Below are 15109 nucleotides of genomic sequence, written 5' to 3' on the forward strand. Positions count from 1 at the left end.
GTCCTAGTCCTCGGCTGTAGGATGCACATGGCGGGTGTCTCACCCCACTGGGCAGTGTGGATGGAGCAGGAGACCAGTGCTTTGCAGATCAATGGGAAGTCGTTTCTGTCTGGGTCCTCACACGTGCTCCCGCTTTTCCCCACAGCACCGTGGTCGGCAAACTGCGGCTCGCGAGGCACATGCGGCTCTTTGGCCCCTTGAGAGTGGCTCTTCCACAAAATACCACAGCCTGGGCGAGTCTATTTTGAAGAAGTGGCGTTAGAAGAAGTTTAAGTTTAAAAATTAGTCTCTCAAAAGAAATTTCAGTCGTTGTACTGTTGATATTCGGCTCTGTTGACTAATGACTTTGCCGACCACTGCCCACAGCAGAACCCTTAGCTCGGGCTCTCTACCACTCGCTTCGCTCACAGCTATTGTTTTGTCTGAGCCAGCCCAGGTGTGGGTAGGAAGAGGTTGCCGTCCTCGGGCGGGCTCCAGGACAGTGAGCCTAAGCAAGGCTTCCTGAACATCAGAGCCACTTGTGGGGAAGCCAAGACTAGTATGCTGACTGGTGTGTGAGCACTCAGACCTGCCCTAGCCAATTTCTCCCTCATCTCTCTCTCCAGCCCCTTTGTGACAGAACTGGTTTGCTTCCCATGATTCCATGAGTCCCTTCTCTTGTCCTGAGCCTTTGCATACGCTTTTCCCTTGGCCTGATTGCCTTCCCCATCCTTGAGCCCTGCTTCCTGTCTGTAGGTCCCTGAGCCCCCAAGAGAGTGAAGTGCTCCTGCTGTGGGCCCCCGAGTACCCATGCCCACCCTCTGCACAGTGCTTGCCACTCAGATCACCTTTGCTGAGCTCCTCGAGAGCAGAGGCTGCTGCTTATGGCCTCTGCAGCCGCGGGCGGTGTGTAAATGTGCCGAGGGAACCAGCGACCTCCCGGTGCCACCCCAGCTTTCTCTGGTCGGTCTGGATGAGGAGCTAATATTGCTGCAGTTGTAGGAGAAGCGCTGATTGCTGTACAGCTAAGTCTGGGCTTCTAAACGGGTTTCCCTCGGCCTCATGGTTGGCAGGATGGCAGCAGCATTCCCTCAGCCCCTTGGGATAACTACAACAGGGTAGTTGGTCTGAACTCAGACTCCGGTGTCATCGCGTGCGGACCAACTACCGGTAGGCACTGCCAGCTTCTTTATTATTTGTCAGGTCCCCGAGACGTTCCTATGTCCTTCTTGTAGCGGAGAAGACTGGGTAAGCCGTGCTTAGGCTCACACAGCAGGTGGCAGAGCTGGGTTTGGAACCCTGAGTATTTCCTTGTGGGCTCAGAGCAGGTTAAACATAAGACAGCAGTGTTGCCAAAGAGTATCTCCCCAGGGTCACCGGAGAGAACGCAGAAGGAAAAAGCTGTAGTCTGTGAGGTCAGCGCCTGAGTGACAGCTGTCAGGACAGCAGGGGACTCTCCATTTTCCAAATGATACATGGAGATTCAGGGAGGTTCAAGGTCCCTTAGCACCTGAGCCATGAGAGGCCCGGGCACTTGTCACAGGCCAAACAGATCCACCAATGTCCATTGACATGCTGCCCATACCTTCTAATGGCAAATTCTTTATTATTTTTACTAGAGGCCTGGTGCCCAAATGCGTGCACGGGTGGGGTCCAGCAGGCCCACCCGACTGGGGTGGATCTGGCCGGGTGGTGGTGGGGGTGGGAGGGACACAGGTTGACCAGCCAGGCCTGCCTCCTGGTCGAACTCCTGGTCAAGGGGACAGTTTGCATATTATCCTTTTATTATATAGGACTTTGGTGGTATAACATGTTATGGGAGTAGGTTTTAAAAGATGAGGCAGCTTCCCAGGCAGGTCTGTTCTCTGACCGGATGAGGTGAAGCTTTGGTGAGTCCTGTGGTTTGTATTGATGCCTCCAGCCCAAGGGCAGGACTTCCTGAGTGTCTGGATCTTCCACTGAACAAGCGGCCCCCACCACCACCAAATCCACTCACACACTTAAGTTCCAAATACTAAGCAGCCAGGACAAAAGTTGTTATGGAAACCATTTTAATGCTAGGAAATGTTTTCACCAATTGCCCAGGGAAGTTGTAGGGCCTGGCCCACATCCCATGGGACCTAGGGCCCCTGGGCAGCCACTCAGAGCTCACACCCCCACCCCCATTTCTGCCCAGTGTGGGAATGTGTTTGGTTCTTAGACCATGGTCTGGGAAGCCACAGTGTTCCCCCATCCTGCAGTGTCCCGCTGCTGCCCTTGGGAAGGGTGGGTTGAGAACATCCCCATCCTTAGATCCCTAGAATCTCATTCAGTAGTCCTGTCTCCATCTCACTAAGGTGGGAATTAGGGCTCAGAGAGGTGAAGTGTTTTGGCCAAGGTCACATAGCTAGTAAGTGACACAGTTGAGATTCAAACCCAGGCTGTCTCCAGAGCCCCTTTGTGCTTAAAATAGGATCTAGGTCAAAAGCAAGGATAGTCTGTTCTTTTTGTTGCTAAATATTTCCATTGATTTACAAAGTGTCCTTTGGAAAGAAAGTAATAAATATACAATTATAAAGACAAACTCAAAGCTTTTGGTCTGGAAAGAGATGGCTGCATGGGGTGGGTGGAGAACTGTCCAGGAAGAGTGACTGTTAGCATGGCTGGGCGCTCTAGACCAGGTGGCTGGATCGGAGCAAGTCACACACTGTCCCCGGCTTAGGACTTTTTGACTGTATGACAGTGCAGACGTGTGCTGTGCATTCCGTAGAAACGGCACTTTGAATGTTGATCTTTCCCAGGCTAGCCATGTGGTAGGACCCCTATTGTGACGCTGGGCGGCGGCGGCAAGCCGCAGCTCCAGGTCAGCCACGAGTGCACGAGGGCAAACCACCGATGCTCTGTGGTTGACTGTCACCGGCACTGTTGTCTTCTCATCCCAGCATGCCTACAAAACACCCATCTATGTCTCCTGCTGGTGAGAAGAGGAAGGCAGTTCTTGAGATGAAACTCAAGATAAATGCCCAACTGGAGGCTGAGCACATGTAAGGTGGGCGGCTAAACTCTGATGCCCGGTCGGTTAGGTGATAACCGCATTGTCGACTTAAAATATTTTCATCTTAGGATGGTTTTTTTTGGGGACGGAACCCCATCCTAAGCCGAGTAGCGTCTATACTTAAAGTGCCACTCCTTTCTCTCCACAGTGCTTCCCTCAGAGGAAGTAACTTGGCCCGCCTCTCTTGGGCATTGATTCTAAAGCGGTAGGCTCTCCCCCATGAGCTCTGGCATAGAAGCACACCATGGGCAAGTCTCAGGGCATTTCTCCAGCCGCTCTGCCAAAGGGAAAACTGCTTTTGTGGGCGCTACACAAGCCACGACTGCAGAGAGGTGGCGGCCAGGGCTACTGATGCTGTGCTTGAGGGCCTGGCCGGGGCTTAGGACCCCCCTCACACCCGCAGAGTGGCCATGGGATGCTGATATTCACAAACCATGTAACACGTCCCCCAACTCGTCTAGTGCACTCCCAGCCCAGCACTCCTACCCAGAACCGGGTGAGACACTGAACCAATTCAGAGGTAAGGGTAAGATTTATATTCCTGTGGACAGTGACATGATCACTTAGCCCTTGGGTTCAAATTCCAGCCAGCGGCTGGTGGGAATGTGGTCCCTGCCGGAATGAAAGCACCTGACATCTGTCTTTGCCAAGGCAGATGCGTGAGTCACGTGTGACGCTTGTGCACCAGGACTGGGAGCAGTCTGCTCCAGCCCCCGTGCATTGTGCATCGTCACACCAGCCGACACGCACTGCAGCACCAGTGGTTTCTAACAACTCCCTGCAGAATGGAGCCTGTGAGAAGAAGGAAGTAACCCGTAGGGCAGTTCCACACCCTGCGTTCTCCATTTCCTCCCGCAGAGCAAGACAACTAGAACTTGCTAGCAGTGCCCCGGCCAGCCAGGGCTCTTCGAGGTCCCGAGGCAGCAGGTGAGGTTCTTAGGGGGCATGTCCAGGTAGAAGAATGAGGGGGCTGCCCGCCAGGGCTCTTGTCTCCCAGGCAGTTTCCAAACAGAAGTCTCCCCACTGCCAAGTCCTTCGGCTTGCCTTGTTCTTTCCCACCTCACCTCTCGCCAGCCCATACACCGAGCGAAGGAGGGACAGAGAGAACCTTAAAAACATGTCTGCTCTGCTCGGCTGGAGTTCGCGGCTGCGTGTGCCTGTGTCCACCTGGCTGGGTAGCTAGAGTCTGCTTCCAGGATGTGTTGGGGACGAACAGACAGCTTCCAGGTCCAGACCCTGATTTTTCTCCAGCGGTGGTCCAAGTGGGGCCGGCGGCAGAACCCTGAAGGGCCAGGCAGGCGGGCCAGGCAGGCAGGCCCGGCCCTGAGAGAGGTAGAGGGGCCTGCAACTTGCACTTCATGCTGAAGACCCCTTTCTAGACTTTGGCATAAAGTCTCCATTTCCTTCTTAAGTGGGGGTAAGAAAGCACTCCTATCGTGAATGCTGGCACTGAAGCCTCACATTCACATTGGCCTCAGTGGCCACGCTTCCTGAAGCCATCCATCCAAGTCCAGTCCGACAGCTGAGTGGACTTGATCCTTTTGTACAGAACTGGGAGTCGGCTGGCCTCGAGCTCTTCCTCCCCACCAGAGAGGCACTGCTGCTGGTGGAGAGAAAGCGAGGGCCTGGCGGTTCTACAACGGAACGTGAACACTGGCGGGAACGCCTCCAGAGGAAGGCCGAAGGCCCAGGCCCAGAGCGGGGAGGGGACCTGCCCAAGGCCCCGGGAACTGGGGCGGAGCCAGGGCTCCTGGCTTCTTAGCCCCGACTTAAAAAGCATTTGACTTTCCATGAAAATAAATACTAAAAATATTGCCAAGTTACCACAGCCCATATTGGTAAGCCTCATTCCCTGTGACTTTGCCCAAGAGGCTGTGTTTTCTGTTTTCTAACGACAGTCTAAATCGCTTAAAAAACTGAAAAGCCGTAATGTTCCATTCAGAATGCAGTCCCGTTAGGTGACAGGCTCCACTTCATGGCCTAAAATTAATCACGTTTATCGGCTGCATAGAGGATGTTGTAGTGGGAAGTTTTATAGAGCAGGTAAACGGAAGGCGTGGCAGCCTCGGGGAACACGTGGTGGTTCAGGGCCGTGTCCATCTCGTCCACGTACTCCACCTGCAGGGCGATGTTCAGCGCCTGGGACAGGGCGGTGATCTGGATGTGGTCACACTCCATGGCCATGGGCTCCACTTCCTGCAAAGGCCAAAATGAAAAACCCCAATTTAGGGAGGAAGCCCGGCTCTGTGTTCCTGGGTCAGAGTGCCTGCCACTGAGCCCCTGCTGGTGGTGGCCACGCAGGAGTAAGGCCCGGGAAATCCAGATTTTCCTCTGAAAATTGCCCAGTGTTTAAATGTTGGAGCTCTTTCAGGTTCATGCTATACATCATAAACAAAACACATCTTGGGGCAAATGTGACTTTGGGGTTGCTACTGCTTAATTATGTCCACAGTCCAGTCCGAAGCCCTATTTCTCAGATGGGAAATCTGAGGCCCAGAGCCACACAGTTCAGGCAGTTCACGGAGGATGCTGCTGGCTGGCTAATCAGGAGGATGCTCCTGGCTAGGAGGCTGGTACTCAGGTGCTCAGGAGAGAGGGTGGAGAACAGAGCCCAGGGCTGGGGGCAGCGCCCCCAAAGCCCGAGACCCGGAGGACCTACATGAGTGCAGAAGTCCTTGATGTCCATCTCCTCGTCGATGAAGTGCCGGAAGAAGTCTGCGCGGTTCCTGATGAAGGCGGAGGTGAGCAGGCGCAAGAACTGCACGATTCTGTCGGAGGCGCTCTGGTCGTTGAACACCTTCAGCAGGCTGGCCACCGAGCCGTCCTTCTCCACCAGCTCCACCACACTGTAAAACTGGGCCCGCGGGGGTCAGCGCGGCACGGCCAGACCCGCGCCGCCGCCCTCCGCCCTCGGGACGCCTGCCACCGCACGTCCACTTTTAAATCCTCAAGTCAAGATCGCACCAAAGCTAAGTAACGAGTGACTCAGCCCGGAGTCAGGTCTAGCGCACAGCAGTGGGGTGTCCCTCCATCACTCGCTGGGATTGTTACTTAGAGATTCAGAACTGGGAGCCCCCGCTTCAGGAATGGGGTCAGGGGAGTGGGGTGGAGAGGAACTGGGGGGAAGAGATTGAGGGGGAGTTCCCTGCTGAAAGCTACACTAACGAGGTGCCTCCTCCCAGAAGGAGGGCAGGGCTCTGAGCTTCCTGTCACCCCACATCCCCACCAGCAGGAAGCACCCCTCAGTCCTTCCCAGCTGGGAGGAGCAATGAAGCACAACCACCGAGCCGTGGGCTGGGAAGGGGCGGGCCGGAGTCCATCCTGTCTGCTCGGCCCCCTGGAAGGCCCAGCCGTCGCCGCAGGTTAACTCACAGCATTGAAGAAGTTTCGGAACTTGTGCTCCTCAAAGCCGGCAGTCAGAAGGTCATTTGGGGTCTGCAGTACACGCTCTTTGAACCTAAAGGGGTAGGTGGATGCTTACAGGGAAATAGGGAATGCTGCTATCACTGTAGCTGTCATCCCCTCTCACCAGCTGTCCCCAATACGAGAAGGTGTGTCCCTAACAGGTGAAGGACGTCGCTGCCTCTCAGAGCACTGCCTTGTGGACCACACACTGACTGGTTCTGTCCTCACTGTACAATCCAAGGAGGTGGGTATTATACCCATTTCTCGGATGAGGAAGGTGAGGTAATCACCACCTGCTCCCAGACAAAGGCCTCTTGGCTCCGTCCCTCCTCTGTCCCCAGGGTTCATCCCCATCTCTGGCCTGGGCCGTGCCTAGCCTTGCCTTGCTTCTGGTCACTTCTCCACAGGGACCTCCGAGTGACCTCCACGGCCTTCCCCCTCAGCACCTGTGTCTGGCCTAGCTCACCAACCTCATCTCTAACCCAGTCCCACAGCCTCCCTCCCGCCCCACAGCCATTCCCCACGTGCCTCTCACCTCTGAGTCCCCACTGTCCCCTCAGCCGGGACACTTCTCTGTAGTGTGCTAGCGACGGTTTGTACCCATTCTCAAGAGCTAATTGTTAAATTTTTAAGAATTTTGCCAGCCAGATGTTAAACACAGCCATTATTTAAAAATCAACTTATGTACACTTACAATTAAATTATGCTAAAAACAAAGATAATATTCAAAACTCATCATTTTACTATTCTATGCTCTTAAGGTTCTCTGTTGGTTGTGTACATAGGGTAGAAACACACTGTCATTCAGAAAAATGCAATGAGTGACTCATTCAAAATGAGGACCAGGTGGCTTAATTTCTATCCCCTTGGAGAGGAGATGATGGCCTTAACCTAGCAGTTCTCAACCAGGGTGTCTCCCCCCCCCCCCCCCACCCCCGCCCCAGGAGATCCCGGCAATGTGTGGAGACATTTTTGGTTGTCCTGACTTGAGGAGGGTGCTCCCCACCTGTAGTGGGTGGAGGCGAGGGATGCTACTAAACATCCCACAGAGCACAGGACAGAGGCCAGCCCCACGGCACAGCGGTCCCGCCGCCATGCCTGCAGTGCCGCCGTGGAGAAAGCTGCCTGGCCAAGGGGTTCGGACACCGGGGTCCACAGGTCAGCCCCGAGTGCTCTGTGACTGTTAGGTCCTGGCTCCATCCCGGTCACTTGGCTGCCCCCACCTCCAACGTGGCAGGCAGCTGGGCATCCCCGGACATCAAAGCCGCTGCCAGGCAGCCCTCCAGCTCACTCCCTGGTTACGTGGGCCGTGCCAAGGAAAAACCCTCAAGGAAATTCAGCACCGACGTAGCAGGAGCCCACCCCGCCCCACTCACTTGAGGACCTCTCTGCTCTTCCCCAGCAGCGACTCCAGGTAGGAATAGCCCAGAGCCCGGTAGAAGCAGTTCCCATCCCCCTTGGTCTTGCGGATGGCCGAGAACCGTTTGCTGAGTTCCTGTGGGGAGACAGGGCAATGTGGACACCTGCAGCAACACCCCGCTGTCACGTGCTGTCGGGCCAGCCCGCCCTCTACCAGGAACACCTCTCCCGCCCCTCCGACTGCCCGCCCTTCACAGTCTCCCAACCTCATCCTTCTAATCCAGGGTCCTCACCTGGATTTTCCTCTGGTAAATCCTGTTTTCAGGATGATCCCGGAGAATTGAGAGAATGTCACATTTTTCTGATATTAGGTGGAAAGATGTTTCACTCTGAAAGCACAAGAAGCAAAGCTGGGGCCATTTCAGAAGCAACAGATGGGCCCTCACCAAGTTCAAAGCCTCTGAACTGCTAGTTGCCTGACACAGTGACTGCCACTGTGTGAGCCGTTACCAGCGTCCTGCATGCCCTGTTCCCTGGACAGGGAGTCAGGTCGGCCACCATGGAAGGCACCATCTGGTACCCGCCGGACTGATTCATCTTCTAGAACATAATGCCCCGAGCCTAGTGAACCTTCCTGCTGGAGCACGGTGTTCCCGTGCCTCCTCTGTCCTTCCCACCTCACTCACTCATCCATTCCTTCTTCTAGTCACCGAACACCCAGCCTGCACCAAGCAGAGCTAGAAATGCAGAGGTGGTAGCATGCGCGGATGCACCACCTACTGGTGAGAGCTCATGTTGCAGCCCAGCTGGGAGTCCAGGTCAATTCCAACCCGGAGAGAAACCTCCTCACCCAGAGGCTGGGCCTGGGGCCTCAGGATGGCTGAGAAGTCCCCTGGCAGGGAGCAGGTGATGGCAGCGGGAAGCTCAGAGCCAGGGAGAGTGCAGGAGACTCTGTCCTAACGACCACTCCCCTCAGGCCATGTCTCTGCCTTCCGCTTTTCCTGCCAGACTCAGGGCTCCGGTGAGTGGAGCTGCACCCCTGCCTCCAACGTGCCCCGGGAACAGCTCTGATTTCAGCACAGAAATAACGTAGGGGAATTTGGTGTGAAAGCCACTGGCAGTTAGGTTTAAAGTCTGTGGCCCTGGTACCTGCGCACAACCCAAGGAGACAGTTCTTATGGAACAGTTCTCAGCTGAGAGGTCGGCGTTAATGGGGAGTTTTGTAAATGAAAAGCCAGTTTTCTGTTAATTTATTGCCATCGTTTTTGACAGAGTGCTCCCACCCACACAAGCCTTTCTGGGGCGGCCTCTCAGCCCCGGTTCCTGTACCCAGCATCCAGGACAGAGAAGTGCTACGACTCAGAAGCATTTCGGGGGGGGGGGGGGGGGGGGGGCGTGGATGCCCCTACCCATCAAGTGTCCAAGCCAGGCCTCAGGCTCACACCTCCACCTGTACCTCCTGCCGCCCTGCGGACCCCCGTCAACATACCCGTCAGTGCATCTGTGAGCACCCTCCAGCCAGGTCTGAGGTGCTGGTGGGCCTCATGGGTCCACCCTGGGCCCCTGCGGCCAGCCCAGCCTCCCTCTGAGGCCACTCTGCAGGGCCACCCTGGGCTGAGTCAGCCTTGTTAACCAGGCCCAGCCGCCCGAAGCCACAACTCATGGCGTGGCCACAGCCTCCAGTTCCTGACTCCTAGAGGCCAGAGCCTCCAGGCTCTCCCAGCAGCAGGGCAGGCCCAGAACCTGGCCAACCTCCCTCCTAGAAGGTACCATCACTTCCAGAGGCTCCCAGGGGCTCAACCCTGGCTTTGCCTGCCTGGGTAGGTCTCCAGAGTGGGCTGGCTCAGAGGCTGTAAGGAAATCCCTTTTAAATGTCTACTTTAGGAGCGATGTGTAATATACAAATACTAGAGGCCCGGTGCATGAACTTCATGCATGGGGGTGGTGGTGGGGTGTCCCTCAGCCCAGCCTGCACCCTCTCCAATCTGGGATCCCTCTGGGGATGTCTGACTGCCGGTTTAGGCCTAATCCCAGGACTGCTGGCTCCTAACTCGCCTGCCTGCCTGATTGCCCCCTAACCACTCTGCCTGCCAGCCTGATAGCTCCCTAATCGCTCCCCTGCAGGCCTCCAACTGCCCTCCCCTGCTGGCCCGATAGCCCCCAACTGCCTTCCCCTGCAGGGCTGAGGGGACTGGGAGACTCTGGCTGGATGAGGCGGGGCAGAGGGGACTGGGGGACTCTGGCTGGATGAGGCGGGGCTGAGGGGACTGGGCGCTGCCATCTTGTGAGGGCGTGTCAGTCAATTAGCATATTCCCTCTTTATTAGATAGGATGTGGAATGATCAAAACATTTTTACTCAGGTGAGTAATCAAAAATGCTTGGAGGCCAAAGACTTAGGAAAGGCCTAGAGCCCCGAATGAGTTTCCTATTGCTGTCTCACAAATTAGCACAGACTCAGGAACTGAAACAGCACGGACTTATCATTACCTGTGCTTCCTGGAGGCTCCAGGGAGACCCCATTTCCTTACGTGTTTCCATTTCTAGAGGCTGCCGGCACTCCTTGCTCATGATCCCTTCCTTCCATCCTCCGGCTCCTCCTCACTCTGACCCGCCTGCCTTCCCCCTTATAAGGACCCTTGTGATTACACATGGGCCCCCCTGGTTATTCAGGGTATCTCCCCTTCTCAAGAGTCTCAACTTCATCACACCTGCAGAGTCCTTGTTGCCGTGTGAGGTACCCTGTTCAGGGGTTCTGGGATTAGGATGTGGGCACCTTTGGGGGGCTATGACTCAGCCCACCATCCAAATGCCCCTTCTCTGTTGTTTAGCTCAGAAAATAGGGAAGACCCTGTGCTTGGGCCCCCATATGTCTTGGGTCACAGTTATTGGCTGGCCTTGCAGAGACCCTGAACTAGAGACTGGCCCCCCTTTTATTTGATGCCTGAACTTGTACAATATCCTCAGAACTTGACCTCTTCCTGGAGATCTGGCCTCAAGCAGCCATCAGCCACTGGCATGTCTGACCAGCATCCCCAAATTACTGTGCCCCTACCTGCTCTCACTCCACCTCGGCCTCCCCTCTCAGGGGTCCCCAGCTCCCCAAAAGGCCCCTCCAGCCAGCAGAGCTCCCACCAAAGACCCAGGAGTCCTCTTCACCTCTCCTCCTCCCCCATCAACCCCGCTCCTGGGTCTAACCTGAGCTGCCACCATCTCCCCCAGCCCCAAGAGGCTGCAACAGGATCCCTAATGGACTCCTGGCTTCCAGCCCTGCCCCCATCCCGACGATCCGACACAGCACCCAGGGCAGGCTGCTCAACACGTAAACCAGGCGAAGGCAGCCCTTCCTCAACCCCCCCCCCCCAATGGCTCCCCTCCCTCAGGAGAAGACTGAGAGGACAGCTCCCAGTCCTCCCCCATCTGGCCTTGCTCTCCTCCCTCTGCCTGAGCCCCAGCCACAGTGACACTCAGGGTGTTCCTCCAACAAGACACACACGTTCCTACCTCAGAGCACCCACACCTGCTGTTCCTGCTGCCTCCTCACGTGACTCGGTGACGTCACCTCCTCGGAGAGGACTTCCCTGCCCACCCAGTTTCATTTCTTCAGGGCATCCTCTGACACCCAGGTTCACTCTTTTACTTGCACACTGTCTGTCGCCCTCCACTAGGATGGCAACTCCATAAGGGCAAGGACTCTGCCTGTCGGGACTAGATCCCCAGTGCCTGGCACCCAGAAATGCCCCCAAACTGCATACTGAGTGGATGAGCCAGTCTCAGACTCCAGCCTGGCTACCTCCAGCCCCGTGCCCACTGCACTGTCAAAGTCAACCGTCTCTCACTGGTCAAAAATATGTTATGGTTCTTCCCATTGGAATAAAACCCAACCCCATGGCACAACGTGTTCTGACCCCACCTACTTTTCTTTTCTTTTTAAAAATATATTTTTATTGATTTCAAAAAGGGAGAGAGAGAGAGAGAGAGAGAGAGAGAGAGAGAGAGAGAGAGAAAATGAATCATTAATCAGCTGCCTCCTGCACGCCCCACACTGGGGATTAAGCCCGCATCCCAGGCATGTGCCCTGACCGGGTGTCAAACCATGACCTCTGGTTCATAGGTTGATGCTCAACCACTGAGCCATGCCGGCCGGGCCCCACCTAGATTTCTAGACTCAGCTCTCCCCCCAGCTCCCTGCACCCCCACGGACCACTATCCTTCCCTAGAATACCCCGCTCTGACCTCTTCCTGGAGATCTGGCCTCACATTCGTAACCGTATTTCCAGGCCTCTGAGCATGCGGTGCCATCCTGCCTGGGATGTACTTCTCCCAGGATCCCTCCTGAAGGCACATCCTTCAACACCCAGTTGCCAAGCCCTCCTGGTGCAGCCCCGCCAGCACTCGCCCTCCCTCCGAGGGTGCTGGCTTCCCGCGGTGCCCCCAAGCCCTGGGCAGACCTCAGGCCAGGACCAGGAGCCCCGGAATTGCTTGTGTCCGGCTATGCCTTCACCAACAGGCACCGAGAGAGGGCAGGCCCTGGTCTTTCCCACCAGTGCCCAGCAGGACTCGAATCTTGTTTGACAAATAAAAGAACAAAGTCACAGAAGGGCCCTGGGGTTTTCTGTTCACTACTGACACCCAAGCATTCACCCAACGTTAAATGCCCTTCGAGTGAGCATGGGACCCTCCCCACCCCCAGCCCCACCAGTGGCAGCCCCGGGCCTGGTCCTCATCCTGGCCCTGGTCTGCCCCTGGGTCCTGTATCTTCTAGCTGGGACTCTTCCTTGCCTTTGAAACGGGAAAGGAGAGAAGACGCTGCATTTTCCAAAGACATTCTCCTCTGCCCACCACGCACGCACTCACCACCACTCACCACGCAGCCCAGGGTCCACCACGGTGCCTGGCAAACAGCAGGTGCTCAATAAATGCTGAGTGAATAGAAGAGAACAGACCCATGCAGCCTGTGTCTCCTCCCCCCGCCCTCACACACATTATTAGGGAGGCGTGGGTGCCTTGGAGATGTCCTACTTAGTGGCTTCATCACTTCCTCCCTCTTGGAGGCACCCAAGCCTCGCAGTGATGGTGACCGGGTGAAGGTGTGATGCTCTTGACCCCACCTGCCCTCTACCTTCCAGTCTCGCGAGTCCAGGGCAGGCAGAGCGTCGGGGTCAGAGGTCTCACGGTACAGTACAAAGGGCGGAAGTTGAGGCCCCAGACCCCACTGTCCCTGCTGTTTTCTCAGCTGCCCAGTGGCGACCAGAAGGCACGCCAGCCCCCAGCTCCAGGTTGGCTAAACCCATTATTACCCCGTCTCAGGCTACTCCCTAGTGGGTGATGCAAAGACACCCGGGCCCCTTCCCCGGCGCAGCAGAGCCAGTCAGCCCTGGGGCACTGGGCCGAAGCAGGAAGCTGGCGCTTCCTGATGCCCCGGAGACCTCAGCCACACCTCAGCAGCGAGCTGGTTTGTCCAGGACAGCTAGGGCTCGGGTGACCTGGCTGCCCACGCCACACCCAGAACGTGCCAGGCCATGACCAGGCTTTGACCCATGACCCTGTCCAGCAGCATCCGGCAGGAGTGACCCATTTCCATGCCCAGACATGGGGGGGGGGGGGGGGAGGAGACCGAGCAAAAAGAACCAGGCACCTGTGCACACCTATTGCCAGGACTCAGTGATCACAGGAAAAGCCGTACCCCCTCATGTGGTCCTCACAGCAGCCCATTTTACAGATGAGCACAATGGTGCTAGGGAGGGGAATGGACCAGCCAGAGCCTCCCGGCTTCTCAAGGGGTGGAGGTGAGCTCTGACCTCAGGTTCTGTGACTCCAAGGGCCGCCCACCTTTACACTCCCCAGGCCCCCGGGCCAGGGGACTCACAGGGAAGGGTTCAGGCAGGCAGCACACGCAGCACCCTGCGGAGGCCTGACCCCTCCCCCAACCCGGGAAGGTGCACTGATGTAACACAAGAGCACTGGACTGCGAGTCCCGAGGCTCGGGTTCAAGTCCCAGGCTCACCCACGTCCCAGGCTCGTTTCCCCACCTGCTCAAGCCCCAGGCTGGTCTCAGCTCAGAGGGTCTTTGGGGCCCTTTCTGCTCAGACAGGACCCTGAACCAGGGGTTCCTCGGGTCTTAGCTTTGCCCTAACTCCTACGTCGTGTGCCTCACAACCTGAGGCAGCCTCTCCATGTGAGTCCTGACTCCAAACACCTTCGCGGGGCAGACGGGACGCTCAGTGACCCGGCCACCGCGCACCCCCAGGTCCACTCGTGGGCCTTGGGAGGGGTGTCTCTGATGGCTGAGCAGCCGACTGGGGGGTTACTTAACAAAGAGGCTGCCCCGGAGCCGCCCCCTGACCTGGTTCCCGTGAGGGCACTACCTTGCGCTGGCAGGACGGCGCCCTCCGGGACACCTGAGACTAACGCGCCCGGGCGGGGGCATGGGGGCCAGGCTGGGTCCCCTTCGCTGTGCGTCCGTGGGGGGCGGCGGGGTGTGTCCCGGGCCCTGCAGGGCCTTCCGAGGAAGGACGGGGGGGCCCCCAGCACCCGTCCCGACTCAGTATTCCCGGGGTCCGAACGCCACGGGTCCGCGCTGGGACCTGAGCCTCGCGCCCGACTCCCGTCCCGCGAGTGCACATGCGCCACCGTGCCCACTCCCCGCGCCCCCTTCCCCGCCTCCCCCCACGACCACTGACCATAGTGACCGAAGCTGTCGGGCCAGGTCCCGCCCCAGCGAGGAGCGATCCGGTGCGGGAGGGCGCCGCGGAGCCACTGGCTGGCTACGCCGTTGGTTCGGGCGGCAGGGGCCTCGAGGGCTTGGGGGAGAGTGGAGGCGAATACACCCGACCGCTCCGCAAACCAGAGGCCAGACCTACACTGTGTCCCAGCAAGACACACGCCCCGCGATTGACGTCTGAGGCGGGCAATCAGAGGCCGGGGCACAAAACGTCACAGAAAGTGGGCGGACCTTCACGCGCCTTCAGCCTATGCGCTAGGGCCCATTTGACAGGGTACCGCCCCCTTTTAAAGACACAGAAAGCTTTTAAGTAAGGAAGGAGTTAGCACCATCGGGAAAGAGCGGTCTTCATTGGTAAAGGCTTCATTTGTAACCAAAACTGCAAATCGAGGTCTTCTGAAAGATTAGCTGGCCCTCATTCATTCATAAACAACGTCGTATAAGTAACAGTTTACTGAGATCAGAGAACAGGCACAGAGGGAACATGTGTCCAAAACAGCAACTGCCTGCCCTTGGGTAGCTTCTAAATGGTATTTTACGACCTTCCAACTCATGAATCAGTAGGTTGCCGGGCCCCCATGAATGTGTGTTGAATAAATGAATTTCCAGG

General features: G+C 56.9%; 1 protein-coding gene across 1 annotated transcript; it reads right to left on the reverse strand.

The window, feature by feature from the left end:
* Positions 1 to 423: 423 nt before the first annotated feature.
* On the reverse strand, positions 424 to 14644 carry OTUB2 (OTU deubiquitinase, ubiquitin aldehyde binding 2). Its single transcript, XM_079768123.1, has 6 exons — positions 14459 to 14644; positions 8071 to 8166; positions 7795 to 7913; positions 6386 to 6470; positions 5673 to 5867; positions 424 to 5209 (listed from the first exon to the last, which is right to left on the reverse strand). Exons 1-6 carry the CDS (start codon positions 14459 to 14461, stop codon positions 5000 to 5002), a joined length of 708 nt encoding a protein of 235 aa, XP_079624249.1. The 5' UTR covers positions 14462 to 14644; the 3' UTR covers positions 424 to 4999.
* Positions 14645 to 15109: the final 465 nt, after the last annotated feature.

The sequence above is a fragment of the Cnephaeus nilssonii genome, assembly GCF_951640355.1.
Source record: "Cnephaeus nilssonii genome assembly, chromosome: 4".
Lineage (NCBI taxonomy): Eukaryota > Metazoa > Chordata > Mammalia > Chiroptera > Vespertilionidae > Cnephaeus > Cnephaeus nilssonii.

Excerpts from the sequence above, each read along its gene's own strand:
- OTUB2 (XM_079768123.1), bottom strand. Across the intron at positions 7,914-8,070 it reads TTTACCAGAGGAAAATCCAG|GAACTCAGCAAACGGTTCTC; the intron begins GTGAGGACCCTG and ends GTCTCCCCACAG. Across the intron at positions 6,471-7,794 it reads AAGAGCAGAGAGGTCCTCAA|GTTCAAAGAGCGTGTACTGC; the intron begins GTGAGTGGGGCG and ends CTACCCCTTTAG.